The sequence below is a fragment of the Passer montanus genome, unplaced genomic scaffold, assembly GCF_014805655.1.
Source record: "Passer montanus isolate IOZ18808 unplaced genomic scaffold, ASM1480565v1 scaffold11, whole genome shotgun sequence".
NCBI classification, from domain to species: Eukaryota; Metazoa; Chordata; class Aves; order Passeriformes; family Passeridae; genus Passer; species Passer montanus.
In genome coordinates, this window is record NW_024357613.1 from 933,726 (window position 1) to 958,334 (window position 24,609).

The following is a 24,609-nucleotide window of genomic DNA, read 5'->3' on the forward strand; positions in this document are numbered from 1 at the left end:
CAATTTCTGTTCTTACATTAATACAAAAACTGCTTAGTTTTGCTAACACTGGTCCACTCACACAGAATTTTTCTGACATTAGTGCAGGATGTTGTCTTTGAAGTTGTTTTATGTATTTTCATTTGACAAATCCTTGAATGTGCAATGGGAAATGTAAATACAAGGGCAATTCATAGATAAATTTAATGGGCTGCAATAAAAAGGCAGTGAAATATTTTGTTATATGAGGTTCTGCTGAAACCATAAATTGCAAGACCAAAATAAATTCCAAGTAGATTGCTGCTGTTCTTATGTTCTGCTTGAGTTTTTGTTATCATATTAAAGTGTTCCAAGAATATTTTAATCTTTAAAATAATATATTTGAAAAGGCCAATTAAACCTTGAAAGAGGTCTAGAGATGTTAGATTAAAAATTGGGCTTTTTAAAAAGCCACTCGTGCTGGCAGAAAAAATGTTGCTTTCTCAAGTTTGAAAAAACATAAAACGTCATTTATTCTTCACTGCAAGTGGTAGGAGATATTTACTTTTTGATATGTTCAAGCTGACAGTGTAACTGGAGTCCGCTATCAATCCCTGATAGCTGCAAAGCCTTTTTAGTGACAGCCTGACAGAGTGCTGATAAATTCCACAGGGCTGTGGAGAGATTTGTAACTAATAATTAACTTTCGTTTCCCCGCTTTTCTTAATACATCTCCTGAGTGTTACCCTCTCTAGACATTGATGTACAATGGCCCTTCTGGGCAGCTCTGGCCTCGCTGACTCATGGCCAAGCTTTGAACAAGTAATTTCAGCAGAGGTGTTCTCACTCTTCTCTGGAAACAGAGGTGTTTCTACTTCATATTTCATTTGTTCAAATTTCATCAGTGCAAGAAACACCTTTTCCAAGTGCTGAAAGGAAAATCAGTCCAATAAGTTCTTCATATTGGTTTGAATATCCACACACAATCTTAAGTATAATAATTTCACTAGTCTTGGGAGGGGGAGGTGCACATTTTGAAGATTCTTCTTTCAAAAGTCCTTTCTTTTTCCCCAGCATGTAACTGTGGAGGCAGAATGTGTGACAGCCAGACTGGAGAATGCCTTGCAGACAGTCCTGACACAGAAGCTTCTACTGACACAGACTGCCCGACCATCAGTAAGAACATTATCATGAAAACACCAATAATTAATATTGCTCTTATATTTAGAACCTTACAAAGAATAACTTAAGAGCTTGGTACTGCAGTGGGCTCAGGATTTTGACAGTGGTCCCACAGGGCACTTAAGTGTGTGAATATACACAGTGTCCTGCTGATTGAGTACTTCAGCATGTTCTCACACACTTGTCTGAGTACAGGCATATTTCCAACTGTGATGCAGACTGTGCATTCAGGTCCTAACTGCAGAGCAGTAGGGAAGTGTCAACAAACCCACCTCCACAGACCTCCAGACACACTGCCTGAAAAATAATATTCTGGCCCTAAAAACTGTCCTCACAACTTTGCCTGTGACATCTCACATATAATTTATGGTTTCCTAGTTGTGGTTTTACTCCATCAACAACACAGCCACTCACTCTAGCAGGAACAGAGAGAGAATAAAAAAGGTAAAAACCAGAAAAAAATGTGCACACACAAGCCACATACACTTCTGCAAACAAAGCAAAACAATTAATTCTTTCACTGCTTCCCATGGGCAGGCAGGAATTCAGCCATTTCCAGGAGAGCAGGACCCCACCACCCCATAATATTCACTTGGCGTTTACAAATGCCATCACTCCAAATGTTTCCCCCAAATTCCTCCTTCTTCTCCCCACTGTACTTACTGAGCATGATGTCACATAGTCTGCAATGTCCCTTTGGTCAGCTGGGGTCACCTGTCCTGGCTGTGTCTCCTCCCAGTTTCCAGCACATCCCTAGTCTCATCACTAGCATGGCAGTACAAAAAGCAGAAAGCTTCTTGGCTCTGTGTAAACCCTGCTCAGCAACAACAAAAATGTCTCTACATTATCAACCCTGTGTTCAGCACAAATCCAAAACATGGCCCCATACTAGCCACTAAAATTAACATTGTGTAAAAAATTACCCCATTCAAAGCCAGTACAACACCTAATATAGATTGCTGCTGTTGACACCTTGGCATATATCCATCAGCCAGTTCCTTGTCCACTATCTCCCATACCCTAATGATAGGAACCCTGGGGAGTTTCCAGGAGTACTGTGTTGTAGCTCTTGGCAGCTACAGGTATTTTTTAAATGTCAGTGTGTTTATACCTATATATAATGCAGAGTATGTAGCACATATAGGTGCCTGAACCACCTCCCAAGAAGAGGGGTCATGTGCCTGAAAAGCAACAAGGAAAACATTTGGGACCTGCTAAAATATCAAGCAAAAGTGTCTGTAGGAACCTGTGTTTCACATTCACCTAAGTCTCTTGCATTCAGTGTTGGCACCAGTGTCACTATAAACAAGGTGGCACAGCAATCATTCAGCAGGAACAAGGATGTAGTTCTGCAAAAGCACTTTCCAAGCACATTATAACCAAGTTTTTAGAAGTTGTCCTTGTAACCAAGTAGGTGGCCAAGAGCCCACGTGCTGACATCCTTATTTCTCTCATACCACTAAATTTTAAATATCAAGTTTGAGGTTCTGTCAAAATGCAGTTGGGTTTTTTTGACCTTCATCTGTTGTCCTTCAGGCCACAAACATGTAGCGCCTAGGGAATAGCCAGGAAATACCTCTCCCTCGCTCCCAACTGGTTACAGAATCCCTGTGTCAGCCTCTTTGAGCAGTCCCATCTGGTGCTGTTCAGCTAGAAATGTCATAACTGTACTGTGGAAGTAACCTTGGAAGTGGGAGGATGAAAGTGAAAGAAAAACAGGTATCCACCAGCAAGCATCAGTGACAAAAAGAGTGAACACCATGGGTCAAGAGGACTATTGCATGAATTTAACACACTTGCTGTAGCTGACACAAACACTAAAGAAAAATTATGCTGTCTTATTTTCTTATCAGGCTGCGATAAATGCATTTGGGATTTGACAGATGACATCCGGTTGTCAGTTCTGACTATCGACGAAAGCAAATCCACTTTACTGAGCATTTCTACTGGTGTTGCAGCTCAAAGGCGTTTGAATGACCTGAACCTCACTACCACTCATCTCCAGGTAAAAATACTGATGATATTTTGATTTTTTCATGTAGTTTGAATCTTTGAATTTTCATTCAATTTCTGTAAATTTCAATCCCTGCCCTCACTAGAGGAGTTTGTTTTCAGATGCACTGACTTTTTTCCCCACACACAGGAGGCAATGTCCAAAAAGAAGAATCATGCTATGCTTTGGACCATCCAGGTTGATGATGCTGCAGATGAGATGAATGATCTCGTCAGAGAAGCAGAAACACTTGATGAACAGGTTTGTTTACAGCCTTCTGCCAAAGCTCTAAGGGTTTGCACTTTGTCTTATTCACCTGTTGGCATAAGAGGCGAGTACAGAAATGTCCCAATTGGAAAGAACATAAAATGATCATCTGGTCCAACTGTCTGAGCAATACAGGACCCACCAAAAGTTAAAGCATCTTATTAAGGGCATTGTTCAAATGCCTCTTAAATCCTGACAGACATGGGGCATCAACCATCTCTCCAGAAAACATGTTCCAGTGTTTGACCCCTCTTTATAAAAAAGCATTTCTTAACATCTACTCTGACACTTTAGATTCACCAAACAAGAGTGCGTGTGCCCTGACAGCTGGAAGAACCTTCTATTTCTATTTCTATTTCTATTTCTATTTCTATTTCTATTTCTATTTCTATTTCTATTTCTATTTCTATTTCTATTTCTATTTCTATTTCATAACTCTCTACTTTAAATATTAATTAAAAGCATAAATGAATTATCAAGTCTTCTTGACAGAAAAGGAAGGAGGTAAAAAGTGTGTTGAGTGTGGTTGGAGGTTTGTCACCAGTCACAAAAATCTTCCCCTCAGGATCCAAGTTCCCACCTCCCCCCTACACAACGTGTTTGATCTGGGATAGACACATTGCCTTTCTCATTCACATTTTGATTTCTAATTAAGTGAAGTAACCTACACTAAACTGATGCAGATTGACTTTGGGAGCATTTGTACTATATCTATTTTACATGTATGCTCTCTTAAAATTAAATTAGTCCTGACTGGACATTTCAAAACACATTTCAAAATTACCAGTTTAAAAGATTTTTCATGTACCCATGAGATGGGAGCTTGATCAGCACTCAAGTATTTTTAATAGAGTTATAATCATAAATCCAGCTGCCAGGCTATAAAATTAAGGTTATCAGCTCTCATCTCCCACAACACTTTCATTGTGTCCTAGAAGAATACTGCTATGATATATGTTAAGAGAAGAAATAGGGTTCAAAATTGTTTATCCTCTATTTTAAAAAGATAATCTTAAACATCTTTTTGTTGCTGCAATATACATACACTAGTAAAATACATCACTCTATGTTATTATCAAATATAGCCACAGCTGCCGTAGACCTAGATTATATTTCATGCTTATTGCAAAGTGCCAGACCTTATATTCACGTTACCAATTCCTTCACAAGACAAATTAAAATTATACCTTAACCTAAAACTCAAATATGAAAGCAGGTGGGAGGCAAAAAAGCAACACAAAGGAAAGTGAAAGAGAAAATTTAGGTTTGTGTGTTTTTAATCAACACTTAGCAAAAGGGCACATATGATTTGTACAGACTATGTCTATGTTCAAGAGAGCTTTTATTGAACCAACTCACACTCACAGCTCCATACCTGTGAATATCTCAGAGTTCACATGCCTCAGTGTCCCTCTCTGGAGCTGGTGGGCAGACTGATTAAGGCATTAGGTTTTCTATGAATATTTAGTGAGTTTGCATAATAATTTCATTTGCAGTTCTATCTGGGGATTTCTTTCCTCATTCCTCAATTTTACTGTCCCTGAACAAATAAATTCAGCATTTCCTCTGGTCTTTTCTCCCTGGTTACTGCTAATGCTAGTTCCACATCAATACTCGTGGTTGCTTGGAAGGCAGGGAAACAATGACCCCTGAGTCTGAGAGTGGAAGACCACAATAGCAGCTCTGAATATATTGAACTCTTTGCTATTTCAGGGTACATTGATGGAAAATGGGTGCTAGGGCCTTGAGTGGGATTTGCAGAAACACACAGCATTTTGTATTCAGAGCATTTTATGTGCATGTCCCTACATCTCAGGGGGTGCTGCAGATTCTGATCTAAACCACAAAGGCAGGGTAAATGCACCAACAGCAGGTAAATCTTCCTGCTAAATAGAACCCCTGTAACTACCTCTAACTCCCAAAGTATACATGGGATGAGTTTTGAGTAAAACAGCATGTAGCTTGATCCTGAATATTTGGAAGATGGGAACCAGAAACATTTCTACTAACTCTTACACTTATTTTATCTGTCTTGTAACCCTTACAATTTGTTTTATCATTATTCCCATCCCTTTCAGTGGTGCTGGCCCTGCCTTCAAATGCCACCTGGGGCCTCCACGAATTCTAAGTAAGGAACACAGTGCAGAGTGCAGCCCCCAACACAAGGTAGTACAGAACCGTGTCTGTGCTCTTCAGAGTATTTTCAATCCTCAGGCCTTTTCTTTTCTTTAAAAAGTTGCAGAGCAGGGGACCTCACTTGAGGGAGACACAGATCTAAAAAGAGTTGGGAGCTTGACACCTTTATCTTCATTCTATTTGCTTACTCAGGAAATGCCATACCCAGCAACAAAATCAGCCCCCCTGAATGCCTAGGAGACTCAGCAGATAGAGTTTTACAACTGTATATAATTTATGAAAATTTTATTGCAGCACATGGTGGATAAATATGAGACAGGATTTAATCTCTCGCTCTGCAATTCTGAAAACACTGACAAGACAGATCTTTACTTTGAACACCTTTAAATACTACTTTATATGATAAAAAGGACTTCCATGTGCTCACCAGGAGAAAGCAAAATGTATGTTTATACTGCTCATCCTCACATCTGAAAAGAAATCCAATGTTTACTTCTCATGGTTTATTCATAGGGAAATGAAGCATCCAGCAAAGGCCGACTGGTACAGAAGGAAACCACAGAGATCAACAACCGTGCTTCCCAGCTTGTGCAGCAGCTCAATGATATTAGAGATAACATTGAAGGTAAATAGATTCATTTCTGGTTCATCTCAGTGTCAAGAATGTATTAATGAAACCTTCATTTTAATGGACCATCAAGAATTTTCACTGTCCTATATATCAAAGGAAAATCTTCTGATATATAGGACAATATGTAATTTATGGCAACAGTGAACACCCTCTCAAGCACAACTGCACTCAAAAAAGATTTCCTAGTCAGAGATAATCATCTTCATCTGGAATATCTATGGCATACCATTATTATCCTGAAATAAAAAAATGAAATTAAACCAACTGCAGCCTCTTCTTCAGTACCTGCAGAAAACAATGAAATCGATGTACTCAAAAACACCCCCGTCCCCTGTACAGCAGCAACATGAAAGCCTCCATCCTGCTGCAGAACAGATTTTCTTCAGCAAAGCCAACAGTAGGCAAAAGCTGTCTATGGCACCACAATGAAATGCTGACTGGTAGCTGAGGTTAAACAGCCCTTTTCCAATTGAAAATATTTGATTAATAGACCTGATTAGTTCTATCTTGCCAGTTATTGAAAGCCATCTGGCAGCTTGTGTAAGGAAGAGGGGTTACATATCAACTGTTATCCTTGCTTATCCTTACCTCCAGGCGTGCTCCATTACTTTCTCTCAGGAAACATGGTTAGTATGTCCTATCATAAAAAAGAGCCAGGCTAAGACCATATAGTAAGTTTTATTTGTACTCTCTTTTTACGCCTCTGATGCTGAAAAACCATTGACTGTCTGGCCATCTATCACATTTTATTTCTAGAATTTTTTAGAAAAAGTGTCAGCATGAGCCTCACTGTACGTCACTAACAATCATAGCTGATGTCTGTGGATCATCCTTTTTGTATCATTAATTGGTTCGGAGAAGCACAGGAACCACATAAGGCAGATATGCATCTAATTTGGCACACAAATAGTGCAATCACGTTAAGCTGTTATAGAAGAAACAATGTCCATGGCTGTGAATAGAATGAAAACAGCTGGAAACAAGTAGGTGAAAATTATTTCCACCGTGCTCAAAACTGTTCTTCTACAGAGGCATCACCCATGTGCACACACACATGTGCCAGCATAAGGAAAAAAAATCCATGGTCTTCATCAGTTTCTGCTCAGGATGAGCCTTTAAAGCTTCACTAATGAGCTCAGGGCCCAGCAAGAGCAGGCATACAGTCACTCTGCCAAAGAATCAGTGGTGTCCCAATTACACACCTACTTTTTGTAAAAATCTTCCATAAGAATAGCACTTATTTTGCCAACTTTGTTTACCCACAAAGCTAGTGGCAAGCACTAGCCAAAGGCACACACATCACAGGACATAAAAGAGGAGGAGATTGGTGTTCAAGGCCAGGGAGTGAGGAATGAGTAAACTTTGTAATGATTACACTGGGAATGGGTAAACTCAATTTCACCTGCAGGGATACAGCAATGTTTCTTGAACTGAGACCAAAATCTTGAAATAGTATCTATCTCCAAACCACCTAGGCAGTATCAGACCAGAAGCCATATGTTACCTCCTTAGGGTGCCTCAAACTTCTGCAGATGGAAAATGAGGTTATTTCAGTCTCCTTAGCATTGTTATTATTTTATAAACAGCAGCACTTAAAAACTATGATCCTAGATGAAAGCCCCAGCATGCTACATGCCACAGAATCCAAAGTAAAATTATTATCCCAGCCTATAAGAAATGTCAAGCCAAATAATGCACACAACCCACATCTGCTTAATCCCATCCTCTTCTGATGAGACCTCCACATGTGACAAAAGAGTGAACTATTTACAGGTTTAATATTAAGATTGGATTAAACATAATAATTATCTACTATGGGGTTGAAGATAATTAAAAAATTTTTTTGCCATCAGTATCATCACAATTCACAAAACTAAAAGTAGTCCACAGTATTTATTTCTCTGTAGTCAAACTGAATCAACCATCTGCTCCCTTTTCCCCCTAGAAATCAGCAGCAAGTCAAAATACTATGCAATTCAACAAGAGCTGAGCCCTGAAGAAATTGCCCAGAAGCGGAGTGTGGCTGAGGAGATGCTGAAGGAGATCAAACGTCGAAAGCCTTTCACTAATCAGAAGCAACTTGCAGATGAGGAGGAAAATGCAGCAGAGGAGTGTGAGTTTTAAGTCATCTTTCCTTTCAGCCACGTGCTGATGCTCAGCTGGCAGCTGTTGGGCAGCTCTGGGTGTCCTGCTGAGCCCTGGGGAGGACCAGCAGGCACTTGGCAAGCACCAGCTGGTGTGCTGGAGATGCTGCTGCTCCCAAATTCCTGCCCCAAGTCCCTGCTGGTGCTTGGTGCTCCTCACAGCAGAATGGGGAGGAAAAGGTCTGTGTGTCTGTGTGTGCCTGTGCACTGCAGCACCTCAACAACAGCTGCTTAGGAAGGTTCATGGCAGGGCTGGCATTGCTCATGTGAGCATCATCCTCCATGCCAGCTCTGCTGTGGGACAGCAAACAGCAGCAGAGAGAGAAAAGCTGCTGGCATGAGAAAAAGTGGCAGCCTAATTCTCACAGCTTAGTGAACATGAGTCAGAACATGAGACATCAAGACTGTCTTCTCCAGAACAGACTGCCTAGGTTTAACAATGAAAAACAAATGAAAAGCAGGTGAAGACAGACCTAGTTTCTTTTAATAAAATATATTTCAGAGGGGGAAGTAGTAGGATTAAAATGAAATAGTAAAATGAGAGGCATCTTTCCTTCTCAAAAGGGAAGGGAAAATTAAAATCTAGGTATATAATCCCTCAAGTGAGCTTTACAAAATGTGTTTTACTGTCTCCTGAGTAACAGCAAAGAAATTGCTGTAAAGGTAAGTTCTGTCAGAAATGCAAGCTTTGGATTTATTTGCCTGTTATTTTTGTCCCAGTGCTACAGCAAATTGAAGCATTTCACGAGAAGCACAATGACACCAGATCCCTGGTAACTGATGTGCTGGAGCAGCTCAGCGAGCAGGATGTGAAGCTGTCAGACCTGGAGGAGGCATTAGGCGAGGCGCTTGACTATGTTACACAAACAGAGGATATAAACAGGGAAAACACAGCCAGGCTCCAAAGGCAGGAGGTACTGTGCACCACATTTATCATAACTGTTGACTGTGAACACTCCATCTCTGCCACTGCTTAAAACAGTAAATTGCATACAATTTAGATTCAGGAATCACCACACTAAAAAAAGAATTTCTTGGGGCACTCAGCAGGATGAGTTTGACTCTTCAGTTCTAAGAAACAGCTTGTGGAAATGCAAGGTACTATTATCTATTTGTGGAGTGACAATAAATGAGAAGTTTTTGCATGTCATGCCTCATCAGACCAAGGAAGAGATGGATATTTATGCCTAGGCTAGAAAGGCATGTTACAGTAAAACTCAAGAAGCTTGAAATTTCTAGTAGCACGGCTGCTACAAATATTGTGGTGGGATTATTTCATCCAATTGTGTCCTGACTTATTATGTGGGAGGGCCTCATGTTCACAAAACTAATTCTGTTCTAAGAAAGCAATTACTTATAAAGACTCTGCACTGCATTTGTGCCCTGGGCTGAGTGCATTCATACTGTCTGATCCAAATTTCCTCTGAACCACTTTAAACGAAATGCATCCCCACTTTTTCAAGAGGAGTTGACAGTTGTCCTTGAATCTTCAAGCCCAAATCCATTGTCTAACTGCTCCACAATAGGTACCTTGAAATAGGGTTTCCTACTTGCTGGATGAACTTGCTAGCTTAGCTCTAAGGCTACAACAGTTTTCCCCTGTGTCGTGTCCAAATTAACAGTTTCAGGGTTTTGAGTAAAGTAAAGCTTCCACTCTGGAAGAAAGCTCAGAGATGACCTGTCCCCTTCTCTTCAGAGCAGTTGTGTGATTCTTTTCCTGTTTTCATAAATTTATTTTAAGGAATTCAAAACCAGAATATCCCTAAAACTTTTCATTTATTTTTTTCAGCAAAGAAGGAAATTACAAAGAGATCAATTTGGGGCCATTCAAATCAAATTGTTTTCATTTCAATGGCTGAAACTGTTTGTATTCTGGAGGAGAGGGCGTCAGTGAGCAATTTTGTGATTTGAAGAATGATCCCACAAATTCAGGCCAACCTCTATGTTTCATAGCATCACTGGCAGAGTTTTGAGTTCTTGAAATTTGCAGTGTTAGAAGTTCATGCTGATATGGAAGGTCTAAGAATTCAATAGAGAAATCAGGAGTGCTCCTCTAGTGAATCCTTTCACAAGAGTTTGAGATCCTTAAGTACAAAACTTCTTCCGTTGTTCCATTGTTCCATAATTACAGTGACAAGCTGCAGCTTGTCTCACAGGTATGAAGCAAAGCCTGGAGTGTGTAGTTGTATTTGTTCACTGTTCTTAACCATTTGGATCTCCATTATTCCTCACAAGGAAGGCAGATTCTCTAATAAAGAGATTTTTCACATTGGCTTTACTACTGACAAGGAAAGGAGATGTCTGTACTGTAGATTTAAAAAAAACTCCAGAAAAATACAGTCTCCAGATGACTATGAAAAATCCAGGTTTAATTTGTCTCTGCTGTGCACTGAATAGCGCTTCATTCCAATAACTTCTTAGGCTGTAACATAAAATGAATTTTTTTTTTTTAATCATCCAACATTTCTTTCACAAAAACAAACAAACAAAAAAAAGTAATTCACGTTGTGATATGTACCACTTAGATCTGTCTTGGAAAATCCGACTTCCGATATGTCTCAAATCTATTGAGCTCACCAAGATCTTTTAATAAACGCCAGCACATTTAACAAAAATTAACACATCAAAGCACAACTGGTATTGGATGAGATTTATGTTTTGAGTTTTCTTTTTAGAAACAACATGAGAAGACAAAAGAGCAAATGGATGAAGTGGACAGCATTCTGCTCAGTGCCACAACTATTTTGGAAGGACCGCAAAAGGTCAATTCTGAGTTAAGTGAAGTAATAAAGGTAAGTACTTCAGTGGCTTGTTTAAATGATACATCCAGATTTTTTAAAGTCATATGTTTAGATCACTAATGGAAAAACTCCGTTTCTTTATACTGCTTCAGTGAAATGCTGGTCAATATTCCTTGAAAAAGTAGATGGTTTTCTTGGCTGAAAAGCTCTGTTATTACAATTGACTGCCTAAAAACTAATTCTAGTATAAGGACCCATTACTGTAGGCAAAGCTTAATGAAAAATTCTACTGTAGAGCTCTCAATTATTTCATTACAAGGAGCTGCCAACAGGTGCTCTGGTAAAAGACTGCATTATATGCTAAATTCCTTTCCTAGTGCCTATGAGTGAGCATGGAAGAACACTGAAGATGCCAGATATCAGCATTAGAACCAGGCACTGTACCAAACATATATAACTAGATTGTTGTCTAGAAATCCTTTTCTGGAACTGTAGACTACTATCCAGTGTTTTGAATCAGATGTGGTGCTGAAGGAAATTTGTAGAAAATTTTTGGGGTTGACTTTTGCATAAGAAGATAAAGAAAATAAAACTAGGAATTTGCTAACTAAAATATTTACCAAAGCAGTTTTCTTTCTTCATGACTTATTTTAAAATTTTGAAATAATTGAAGAAAAAAATAAAATATTCCATTAACATTCATTTTGGTCACAGTTGCCCACTCCTTGACACAAAAGCATTTATCAAAGTTCATTAATTTTTCTTTCAAAAAATAATTTGAGTAAACAGAAAGACAGCTTACTTTGTAACTATCCCCATGTTCAAGCAGTACATTGGGGTTTTTCTCAGGTGTTTTGTGCAAAACAAATTGCTGCAGTTTATAATTTTGGGTTCCACATTGAGGATGTTCACACTGCAAGGAAGAAAGTACAAAATCATACATTGTCCATCCTCATCAGCAACAAGTATCGTCCCATTTCACCCATTCATCCTTTTTCCCTCTCTCAGTTTCACACTTTTTCATGTATTTTGAAACCCACTTAGAATCATATTTTGCCACACTTCTAATCTTCAAACACATCAGCAAGCAAGCCATTTGGTCTTTCCACAAGTATTTCATAAAAGGAAGAAACATGGCTAAGGCAGGGGGATTCTACTTCTCCTTGCCTATACATGCATAGATAGTATTTAGGTGAACTCATTTACAAATTAGACTAATCCAAGATGTCTTAGCATGAGGAATCTCTCTGTGCAAGGAGGCAGAAAGGTGACTTCACTCTGAAAGACTTGTCATTGGCACAATTCTGGAGCAAACATACAAGGCATAAAGAAAGACTTTTACCATCTTTCTTTTTGTATTTTAAAATCTCTCTCCAATGCCTTCTTAAGTGATTTCCAGAATTTTTGTTGATTTTCATCTTCCTGCATTTGTCTCCATACTGGCATTCACCATTAGATCTTTCCCCTTTTTCTCTTAAAGACGTAAAATAAAACAACTTCAACAGAAATAAAGGAACATTATTATAATATAAAGGGTAAAAAAAAAACATAATAATCAAAATACAGACTTGATTTTTTGCAACTTTCATCTTCTTTCCTCCTTTCCCTGTTTTGTTCAGAATGCATCAGGGTTCTACGCAGAAATAGATGGAGCAAAAAAGGAACTGCAAGAAAAAATAGCCAACCTGTCCCTGTTTGATGATGAACTGGTAGAAAAGGCTATGCATCATGCACAAAACCTAAGAAGACTTGCTGATGAGCTGGATGGGTAAAATTTAAGCAGAGTCTGTTCACACAAGTGCCACTTACTGAACAGCTGAAAAGACAAGCAGAAGCACAGTGACAATAAACAGGCACTAAACAAATCAGTGTTAATTCTTGTGTAGAAGGACTGTTCATGGTCCACAGAGAACAGCTGAAGTTGAGCAAGGCAAAATCTATGAAACATTTTGAATAACAAGTGTATATCTTACATAACATTCTCTCTAGTCTAATTGGGCATGTTCTCCTCTTCCTATAGCAAAATAGGAAAGGTGGATTAGTGAAAGTAAAATAGTACAAGCAAGATTAAATGCGGTAGTAAAATAGTACAAGCAAGATTAAATAGGATCTGCAGAAACTGCTCATGTCAGTAAGTTCATTTACATTAAAAAAATGTTTAGCATTACAGGGCACAAAATGAGCTTTGTGATAATTTTATTCCAAGAGCAGTTTTACAGATGGAGCAGTTCTGATGCTCAGTAGGTTGTGTCCCAATGAAACTGGCTCACAACAGCATCAAAAACATATTGTGAGTCTTTCTATTTTGCTGGAAGATACTAAATGCATCAACATTGCACCAATTTACTAAAAAATTACTTCAAATTAAATTAATTTTTTTAAAATTTTTTTTTAATTGGGACTATCCATGAAAAAAAATCCCTGCTGTAAATGAATTCTTAAATAAAATACGCCACCAAATTTTACCTTAAGTAATGTCATAGGCATATGCTTTTGGAAGATAAGCTTACAACTTCTCTTCAAGTATATTATCTAAATACCAGTTGTTTCTTAATATTCATATGCCCTAGATAGGAGATTAAAATAGAGGGAAAAAAAATAACAGATGGTCTTCTTTTATGCAATTGTATAAAGCTGACATCTGAAACTGTTCTATAATGACACACAAACTACAGAAACATTAAAAAACCAAACAATATGTTCAGTTTGAGATCAGCTAACTGGGGACAGCAGACTAACTTGAAAGAAGATACTCCATATAGCTACCCTTCCTCCCTTTCCAAAATAATTTAAAAATTTTTACCAAGTCAAACACATTAGGAATTTCACAAAAAGTAAACAAAAGTAATTACAAAATACCCAGATGGAATAATGCTGACTCTATTATTTGTTGAGAAGATTGTCCTGCAGTGAAACTTTAATCCTTTAAAACATTTACCCTGTCTTCAAAACATCTTGGATTTATAAGTTTACTTTACTAGCCTGTTAGGCTTTTATTTGATAGAGTTTATTGTTTTGCCTTAAGGGAATTTAGCAGAAAATTCTTGCAATAATGCTGAATCTGGAAATGTAATAATCTCTTGGTGTGCAAACATTTTGAAGTGAATGCACACATGTGCAAATACATCTACATTTAGAATCTATTTCTAAAATATACTTTGAAATCTGCTTATCACCAGAAAATTAAAAAATAATATTTATTTGAAATTGTTAACAGATGAATGTTGAGCCCTCAACTATTTTCTGTTTGGAATCTCCCCTGAAGACCAGTTATCACTTAATACACAGATCAAAACCATGCCATTAAAGGTTTCTTTCAGTCTAATTTCCTGCAAATTCTCATGGGTAGGGGTAATTCTTCATCTGATTCTCCCTGTTTTCCCACTTATGTTTGGAAAATATAGGCAGGACAGTGACACAGCTGTCCTGGTCACTGAAACACATAGGTCTTTCCATTCATGGATAGGAATTATTCTTAAAGAAGGATTACTGATAGACCTGTTATTCTGTGAATTTAAGGAATATCTAATCTAGGAAGAAAAAATAAAAAAAGCAAAAGCTGAGTAGTCATTTGTTGCTGCTCACATAAATATTAAGGGCAAAATTCTCAGAGTTAAATGGCAGGGAAGACTCTCCTATCCACACAGTTTTCACCTGCTTTAGATTGGTCAAACACAATGAAGAGAATACCAGTTAGGCCAAGTACATTTATTTGTGTGATTACGTAGTCAGAAACTACTTTGATTCAGTTTGGTTTCTTTCACCTTTTGCTCTCTTTTTAACAGGAATTTGTATGGTGTTGATTCAAATGGCTTGGTACAAAGGGCAATCAATGCTTCAAATGTGTATGAAAACATTGCTGGTTATATCGAAGAAGCCAATGAAGTTGCACTGTTGGCACTGAACACAACAAACCGGGTCAAGGATGTAAGTAATTTTCATAATCCCAGCTTTTACTTTACAATGCTTCAGAGACTTCAGGCACCTAAATGTAAAGAAAAAACAAATTTACCTTAACTGGCAGTATTGAACTTCTCACTGCACAATTTTTTCTTTATTATTTCCTGAATTAAATCCCATGTAGTTAATTATTCTTCCAGTCTGAAGTCCCCTGGTATTTGAAAATACACAAGAGGTTCTTCTGTCCCTGTCCCATAGGGTGATGCTGCTCTGTGTTGTCACTCACATTGAGACATTTCTGTGAAATTACAGACATTCCCTACTCTTGTAGGAACCTGAGCTGGCACTTAGTGCTTGAGCCCTCCTGCTTCACTCAGTGCCATATGGCAGGAAATGTGGTCAAAACATCACTGTGTCTCATAGAAAATTAGGCTGAGATGGGACAAAGTCCACTCATACACTCAGTGTGAGGAGTAGGATGCTAATTTTTTCTCTGGCCTTGCTGTTCAAAAATACCTTACATGTATTTTTTGTATGCCTGTAGTTATCAATCTGTATACATGTTATTTACCAGCAATTTATTAGTGGGATAGCAAGAGGATTTGGGTAGATTAAAGGAGTCTGAACCCCAGAGGGCTGAGGGATTTCAAGTCCAGCCCTCTGTGTCCAGCATACTGCTGCAGACTGCAAGGCAGCTCACCATGAAGTGAAAGCATTCATCACCTCTCTGAGACGACAGTAGAAATGAACAGTCACAACACCTAAATAACAGGCAGCATTTAGTCATATGTACTAAACTGGAGCTGATAAATTTTCTCCATCTTTTTTACTCAGTACTGTTGTTTGGAAAACCATGCACTTCTCTAAACTTTCTTAAAACAGAAAATTTTGCTTTTCAGACTTTTTTCCAATCCAACTGCTAATCTTAAATCTTAACAAACCAAATGAAACTGCAGTGACTTTGCAGTTGTATTTATATGCAGGTAAAATATTGTCCACAATTAATCACAATAAAGTGGAATATTTGATGAGGATTATTCTGACTTTCTCTTTTGGAACATGCTTGTAGGCTGCAGTTGGAATTGATACTCAGGTCATTTACCATAAAGGTAAAAGTGAAGAACTTCTCATCCGAGCCATGCAGCTACAACGGACAGCACATGACAGTAAATATACATCCTTTCTCTTTTCCCAATCAGCTTATAGCCATAAAATAAAATTTAAAAAAGCACATTAAAATAAATTTCAGAAGCATATCACTAAGCAGAACTGCTGCAACAGAATAGGTTATTGATTGAATTTACCACACAAAGTGCTTGAAATGGCCATGGGCACAGTTTGAGTAGCTCATGTTTTGTCATCCTACTAGATACTGATAGTTTATTTCAATCATGAAAAGTCCATTTCAGACGCAACTACCATTTTAATATGTGACCCTGAAAACCATTGTTCACTGGTAAATATGCTCAATTAAGTAGTCAACAGTTCACAGTGGCTTAAATGTTCATAAAGCTGGATTTCACCAGTGGAGAGTAATAATAATTGTTAAAGTAGTTTGGCCTTTCTTCACTGTAAATGAAAGAAAGATCTAGAATTACAGAATTACTTTTTACATTTATCAGGACAATTTGAGCTCTTGAAAATTATTCCTGTGTACCAGTTGCAGTTATTCTCAACACTTGTGGTAAAGCAAGGACAGAGTACTGACTGGAACACAGCTCTCCAGGTTTTTGGAAGACACCCTGTGGAAAGCAGGGGTGATGCAGGGCTGGTTTTCCTTTAGATTATGTAAAGTCAGGAGTGAGTGCAAGTATATCTAAATGAAAAGAGTCCATGGTATACTGTCCATGGCATAATAAATGCCTAAGGACATACCTCCCCAGGATTGAATTTACCTTTTCAGACACCACTTGGACACCCCTCAGTTGTACCTCCCTTTTGTCCCCACAGGCAGCAGTTACACCATTGCAGACACCAGCTGGCAAGTCAATGGCACTTTTGCCAGGATGAATGCCCTGCGGAGCCAGCTGATGAGAGCCATCGCAAAAATGCAGTCAGCAGAGACAGGTTGGGAGAGGAACTTCATCTCTGTGATGCTTTATCTTCATACATTCAAGAGCACATTTCTATCTTTGAATATGGATGTGAAGTTGCTACTAAGAGTTCAGCACTGCAGGCACTTAAAAGAGTTTGGCTGAAACTACTAGACCTAGATATCAAATACCCAGCTTTTAGAACGAAATTAAATGTTTTGTCACTGAAATTATTAACAGTGTTATTGAACCTTGTGCTGGTCTTGGCTGCAGTAGAGTTAATTTTCTTCATAGTGACTAGCATGGAGCTCTGTTTTGGATTTTTGTTGAACACTGAGTTGATAATACAGAGATGTTTTTGTTGCTACTGAGCAGGGCTTACACAGAGCCAAGGCCTTTTCTGCTTTTCATGCTGGTGAGGAGACTGGGAATGCATGGGAAGCTAAGAAAGAGCACAGCCAGGACAGCTGACCTCAACTGACCAAAAGAATATTCCATTCCATTCCATTCCATTCCATTCCATTCCATTCCATTCCATTCCATTCCATACGACATCATGCTCACTGTAAATAAACTGGAGTGAAGAAGAGAAAAGGGAAGAAGACAGAGAGTGGGGAGGGATGAAACACACAACACACTTGAATATTTGAAAGAGTTCATTTCCTATCACTCCCTATTTGTTCTGTAGTGGAGACCAGAGAGCGTTTGGAGCAAGCTCAGCTGAAGACTGCAGAGGCTGTGAGTGCTACCACGACAGTAACACAGGCTACGACCCCCATGGGTGAGAACGTGAGGCTGTGGTCCCAAAACCTGCAAGACTTCCAGCAAAATTCTGAGGCATATGACAGTGCTGTGCATTCAGCTGGAGATGCAGGTAGGGTGACCTGAAGTTTGCCATTCCTCAGTCCTAAAAAATCAGGAAATCATCACAATAATATCTTGTAAGAATTGTTTACATTGCATATTCATCCCCTATAATCTTCTAGCATTTTGCCTCCATGAAAACTTTCCAAACTTAGCAGCTGTCTAGGTCTTGACTGTCGGCAATAGAGAGAGACAGGGAGACTGACTCAGTGATCAGAATCCGATTTTATTGTGGGATACAAACACTTATATACTATTTCAGGGAGACTAGTAATGTGTACTACAATGATAAGGTTAAAATTGCATACACAAACTTATGCATATAACAACATCTCTTGCTTGCAGAGTTTAATAGGATTTTCTTTTTCGAGTCAACCTGTCTGATTAAATCTTCTTGTTATCTAGGTCGAATTTTCAAAGTTCCTGTTTGCTTTGGCCAAGGCATCCTGTTATCAAATCTCTTATGTTAACCAGGTCCAAAGTCCATCATCTATCTTGTGTCCCCCAACATTCCAACACTTGACTATATTTTAAAAACATTGGATCCTCAGAGACTTCCAAAAATTATTTAAATACTTAAGTGCTGAAGACTTACTGAATTCTAATTCATTTTTATCAGGGTACCAAGGACACACTGAATGGTAAACAGCTTGTTTAAACACTTCTTGCTATTATGGTTGGTGATTAGGGTTTTTTGTTTGTTTGCTTTTTAACATTGCGAAGCATCTGAAAACAGAGCCCTTTTGTCTTCAGGTGTGCAAACATAGAGAAGAAATGGTCCCTCACTTGAGTCTAAACAAAGGGGTCAAAGAGGATAAAGGAGAAAATAAAATATTTAAGCAGGGTGATTTCTGGAGAAGCTTGTAAACATCACATTAATTCCACTTTTATTATTGGAAACATTGGAAAACTTATGAAAAATTTAAGGCAAATAAAAAGACAAAAGAAAAGCTAAGGCAGACTACAAAATTAAAATGAAGATGATAGGCAAGAGCAGAAAAAGAGATATGAAGATGAAGTTGAAATTAAGTGACTGTAGAAAAAAGGAAAAGAATAATTGGGGATGAAAATAACCAATCTAGAAATGAAAATATTTGGAATAAAAAATTGATTACAGCACCACTATTTATTGCTCCATGTATTCTTGACTCTGCTCAGGAGGTTCACTAATCCTAAGATATTTATGACTAGGGAGGTTGGAAGTCCAGAACAAGTCATTTCCTTCACATTTTTGATTATATCATCACCTGCAGATCTGTTCATTGATGTCTTGCCTCATAAAAGTGCCCCAGAGAAATTCCATAACTTCATTGACTCTGTCTCCAGAAAGTCTGAATCTCAGATCTACTGCCCTAAATGTTTTCTCCTTCTGTCAAGAAGTTTGCAACTCAAGTGTCATTTTACTGCAAATGGTGTTATGCGCACCAAACCCAACATTGTTTCTAGTGTTCCAAAGTCACAGTCTTTTCTCTCAGCTGGGGAATCCCAAGAGTCATGTTATTTTCAGAATTCCATGATCCATAACACCCTTACCCCTACCTAGTATTTATGGTTAAGTGAGTGCTCCCAAGAACTGGTATAGAAGTGGTTCCCTTTACAAGAAGAAATGTAGTGCTATTCAATACCCCCAGTTTCTGCCTCCTGAACTGGAGGAAACTCAGATTTCTCTGAGCTTTTCATCAAAAGGGAACAGTGAACCTCTCCCTCTGGGAATGGGTAAGCTCACTGATAGTCACTGCACAGAGCTCCATCAGAGTGTAGTTAATATAGCAGCACTTGGATTGGATTGCATTGCTGTAAAATGTTTTTGATCACCACAGAGTAGTTTAGGCTATGGGCTCTAATTACCATGTAAAATAATGCAAATGTGGATATGATTGGCCTCCCAGGAGGGAATGGTATGATGAAGAACTTCCAAGAGAAACAGTGTGCTGTAGCTTACACGAGGCTGGTTTTATTCACCTTTACACTTGATTTACATTTAACATTTTCCCTTGCCAGCTTAGTGGGTAGAGCAGCAACACAGACCACATTTGGCTCTTCATGCTCAAAATACCACCAGACATACAGGATTCAAAAAAATCTGCTCATACTAGCTCTTGTACTGGAGGAAATATTTCCAGCAGCATTTGAGGTGCTCTGTAAGAGTGAACAGAGTTAAAATAATGACCTCTCCCTTGGTTATGTTCCCATAAAGAAACAAGAACAGCTCCTATGTGATGTGCCTGGAAAAAATGTCTTCTCTGTGATGGTGGTTTTGCAGGTCGGGAGTCACCTTGAAAATATTTGTTCCTATCTGAGCTCCTGGAGGGCCTGCTGACCACAAACTAACTGTTGGAGAGATGCTAACATCCAGCCTACAGCAAAGTGTGCCCTAGTACATTTGTGGAGGAAGCTTTCCCATGGCATTTTTGCTCTGAAGGCATTTGATTTGTTTGTTTAAAGGTACAATGAGATGTTTTTGCCTGAAAGATCAGGTGGAAATAGCGGAGAAGAGAGATCAGTGCCGCACAGGAGGCTGGCACAGGTAGTGCTCCAGACAGATGTGATTGTGATTCACAGCCCAGGAAGACAGATGCAGACATGGCAGGCATGGTGGAGTGTGCCCAGACCAGCTGTGTATTCTGCCAGGAGAGGTTGATCTGACAGGAGGAATGTCCATCCAAGTCCAAAGGAAAGTCACCACAAACATTCAGACAGATGTGTGGAACACCAAAACACCTGATCTTCATGCCAATAACAGTAGCAGAGCAGCTGAAGACTCTAAGCTGGCATGTCTGCACTGCCCTTGAATAAAGCTTGCACTTGGGTTTGGAAGGGTGAGAGCATGTCTTGGCTGTGCAGTTTGTCTGAGAATAGTCTGTGCTGCCATTGTGCAGGGAACTGGTGGGCTTCAGCAGAGAGGGTGGCAGACAGTGTGGGAAGGAAAACGGAAAAGGGGAAAATGTCAGGAAGGTTACAGTCAGGGTATTTCCTCCTTGACAATTTCCCTTCTATTCTTTTTTTATATTTTATCACTGGGTAAGACTAGTTTTCTTTTCCATTCTCACCTTCATCTCAAAGACAAAAATCAAACTCAATGTTCTTCTGTGTTGAAGAATGTCATTATAAAGGCAAAAAGAGATTTATACTGCGATTTCACAATAGTTCTAGTAGTTACAGATGTTAGTTTTGTGTTTACATGTAGTAGCATTTCAAGTTTAATACATCAAATTTCAAACAGAAAAGCCAGGTTTTAAGATAGTGAATCAAACACAATTCCAATTTAGTTGCAGATTATTAAAAACAAAAAAGTGGCTGCAATTTGCTAAATCATTTTCTGAGATTGCCGTTTTTGCCTTAAAAATAGAAAAAAAAGGTAAAGAAAATTTCATATAAGTTGATTTGGATTTTGTTGGGGGCTTTAAGTAGAAAATTTTACACATTTTGGGATCACCAAAATTTACTGTAATTCTTTGAGGATTCATTAAAATCATTATATTTTAATGTACAGTAAGCTTTATATAGAACAGATGATTACTAAGTCCTACTACATAAGGAATTTCAGAACTAAATGGAAAAAAAAATTGAGGGTCTAAATTTCTATATAGCCCACTCCTAGACTGAACTTGGAGAGTAAAACACAAATGAAACCATCCAAGCAGAGACAGGACAGGACTGACAAATACAGATTTTTCATTCTATCCAAAAACAAGTAGACTTGTAGGACTCCATGGGGTAAGTGATCGGAGTCTGCTCCTCCTCCCCTGTTTTTTATACACTCTCCTATATCTGGTGATTAGCCCCTTTACCTGCCTCTCTAGTCTTCATCCAGAGTTGTTCAAGGCCAGGTTGGGTGGGGCTCTCAGCAATGTGGTCCCGTGCAAGGTGTCCCTGCCCATAGCAGGGGGGTTGGAACTAGGTGGTCTCTAAGGTCTCTAAGGGACAGCAGGGGGGTTGGAACTAGGTGATCTCTAAGGTCTCTTCCAACACAAGCCCTTCTATGAGTCCCATACAAAGGTAAAATTACAACTGGAAGAACACAAGAGCAGGTGGATATAAGGTTGACAACCCCTAAAATATAACTTTAAACCCTACAAATCTGGTCTTAACCTTTACAGTGAATCCATGTCATTAAAATTAACTCTGAATGCTGGATCTTTCTTACATGCACATAGCTCACAGCTAAAATCACATTTCATTATACTCAGCTTCTTGTACCTACATTTAATTAAAGATGAAAAATGATGTGATGTGTAAATATCCTTCAAAGGGCAGCCATGTCATTGGAATCTGATGTGATAAAATTGGATTATAATTAAGGGTAGTTATTTTTAATTCTTGGTAATTTTTCTGCTTATCTTCCTGGGAAAGGACTTCTCTCCCTTTGCACAGAACAGAGCCCCTGAATTTCCCTTCGATAACAATGACATTTGCACATGTACCACCAGAGGACACAGCAGCGAAAGACCAAAGGTCCAGGACTTTAATTCATGACCCCTGGCAGATGCAGGCAGGAAGGTTAACAAGGTTACAAATCACAAAGGCTGGGGCAGGTGCTAAGCACAGTTTAGGTGCACACGCATCATCATCATCATCTAAGGCCTTCTATTGCTGTACACCACAGCATGAAATTTGCTATGTTTCTTTCATGAGAGTGGACTGTGAGCTACAAGAAAATGCATCTCCTGTGCAGCCACTGCTGCTGTCTGGGTGATGACCTCTGGAGACACACATAGCTGAAAGCTGAGGAAAACAGCCTATACATCTCCCCTAAAATGAATTTGAAGAGTTAATGAACCATAACTCTCAGATGCAGTTACCAGGTCAGCCACAGATATCCACTGAGATGCTGAACAAATAATCTTTCTGCTTCAGTTGCTGTAGATGTAAAATTAGGGTTAACATTCATTTGTCTTGAAGGAAGATTAAAAGGTTAAAACTATTAATGTTTGCAGAGTTCCTTCAGGAAAGTATTACAGAGGTAACACACCACAGTATTACCTATGAATCCTAAGAAAACAGCGTCATTTGTGCAAATTTATTTCCAAAAACTTTAACAATACCAGATTCTGAGAAATCATTACCCTTTCTGAAATCACTGCATCCCACACATCACAATTATGACTTGGTCAGAAAGAAGAAGGAGGCAGGTGAGATAACCTACGAGGAAAGGGTGGAATATTCCTGAAGCAAAACCCATCTTTCAAAGAGGAAAAAAATATGTCTCTTCTTTTCTAACTGCAGTGAAGAAACTTACAGAAGTTTTCCCTCAACTCCTGGACAAAATGCGCAGAGTAGAACAGAAGGCACCAGCAAACAACATTTCTTCCAGCATTCAGCGGATCAGAGAGTTAATTGCTCAGACCAGGAGTGTAGCAAGCAAGGTAAAACTTTTTGATTTTTGGGACTTTTGGTTAATAGTTCTAATAATCAAATCTTACTATAACCTCCATTTTCTTGGGCTATGCTAGAAACCCAAACCTGTACATTGTCACCTCCCCAAAACCAGATGAACAAAGCACATTGGAAGTCATTAAAATCTTTACAGTTACTATTTGCAAGATTTTGACATTATCATAGTATTCATGGTAGACTATTTTTACTGCAGTAGCAACTTGACAATAAAGATTTGGGCACAATGTATAAGATGGCCAGAACAACAAAACCTAATTACCTACAATTTGTAGGCAAATTACCTACAAAGCTAATTACCATGAGTAATAATTACAGCAATTTAATGTAAGCTTTTCTGAGATTACTGCATTTTTTTTCCTTTCTTTTGAATTAATTTTCTGCAGGGTAAGAGAATCCTTGGCTCACACATATTTAATAGCAAAAAAACCCACTTTCATTACCATACATAAATAATGAGGGTTTTTCTCTAACAAGAAAACCAAGGTCAAGTATATTTGAATTCATTCAGAGAAATAAAAAATTCAGTGCATTATTGTATGTTCAGAGTGCTGGAATATAACTTGGAAAAATCAGTTTGTATGTAGTGCTTGACTGTTCTTTAAAATGTATTTTGTGATTCCGGTATACTGTGTTTAAACTTGAAAACATTATTTCAGTTATGTTGAAAGCATTTTGAACTAAAATGAACAGTTTTACAATTTTTTTAGCATCTCATAAATATCACTGTAGATTCAATGATATAACAGGATTGATCATGAACAGAAAATGGTCATACTACTCCCAAAGCAAAGAAATAAATTATGGGCAGAAGTTTTATAGCTATGTAAGAATTTCATTATGTGGCATACATAGTAATGTAGCCCTGATTCAACTAAGCACACAACTATCTCCCACTGAAATGTAATTTACTTTATGAATATGCTTCAGCAGAGTTCATTAGGACCTTTAATCAATTTTAGGATAATTTTCTCCATAATCTTTACCATGTCTTTCAGGAAAGATTGTTACAAACACACAATTTACATGCCAATGCATAGGTGCCAACTCCACTCTTGCAGTAAACAAGGCTGCTGGCACAGTATTGTCAAACACTTACCTTAGGTAACGACCCCAGGCAACAACACGTGTCTCACTTTGACCATTTGCAACTGCAGGTCCAAGTCTCTATGATGTTTGAAGGCCAATCAGCTGTTGAAGTCAATCCAAAGATCGACGTGGAAAAACTGAAATCTTTCACTTCCATGAGCTTGTACATAAAGCTCCACAAAGATAACCCACAACTGGCAGCCTCTCCGGACAGATTCATTTTGTACCTCGGAAACAAAAATGTAAGACAATAACCCAGTTAATTTTTATGCATATA

At 38.4% G+C, this 24,609-nt stretch overlaps 1 protein-coding gene across 2 annotated transcripts in view; it reads left to right on the forward strand.

Moving 5' to 3' along the window:
* The window catches only part of LAMA4 (laminin subunit alpha 4), a 101,338-nt gene that overhangs the window by 44,187 nt on the left and 32,542 nt on the right, over positions 1-24,609 (forward strand). For both annotated transcript variants that reach the window (XR_005629816.1, XM_039729224.1), the window contains exons 6-19: positions 1,033-1,134; positions 2,994-3,145; positions 3,284-3,394; positions 6,050-6,161; positions 8,113-8,280; positions 9,032-9,225; positions 10,987-11,103; positions 12,672-12,820; positions 14,838-14,979; positions 16,022-16,118; positions 16,903-17,019; positions 17,674-17,859; positions 23,076-23,215; positions 24,401-24,574. Coding sequence is in view for 1 of the 2 variants with exons in the window: in XM_039729224.1 (XP_039585158.1) it covers positions 1,033-1,134; positions 2,994-3,145; positions 3,284-3,394; positions 6,050-6,161; positions 8,113-8,280; positions 9,032-9,225; positions 10,987-11,103; positions 12,672-12,820; positions 14,838-14,979; positions 16,022-16,118; positions 16,903-17,019; positions 17,674-17,859; positions 23,076-23,215; positions 24,401-24,574 (1,961 nt within the window). In the remaining variant the exon portion in view is untranslated. The remainder of the gene's footprint in view (positions 1-1,032; positions 1,135-2,993; positions 3,146-3,283; positions 3,395-6,049; positions 6,162-8,112; positions 8,281-9,031; positions 9,226-10,986; positions 11,104-12,671; positions 12,821-14,837; positions 14,980-16,021; positions 16,119-16,902; positions 17,020-17,673; positions 17,860-23,075; positions 23,216-24,400; positions 24,575-24,609) is intronic.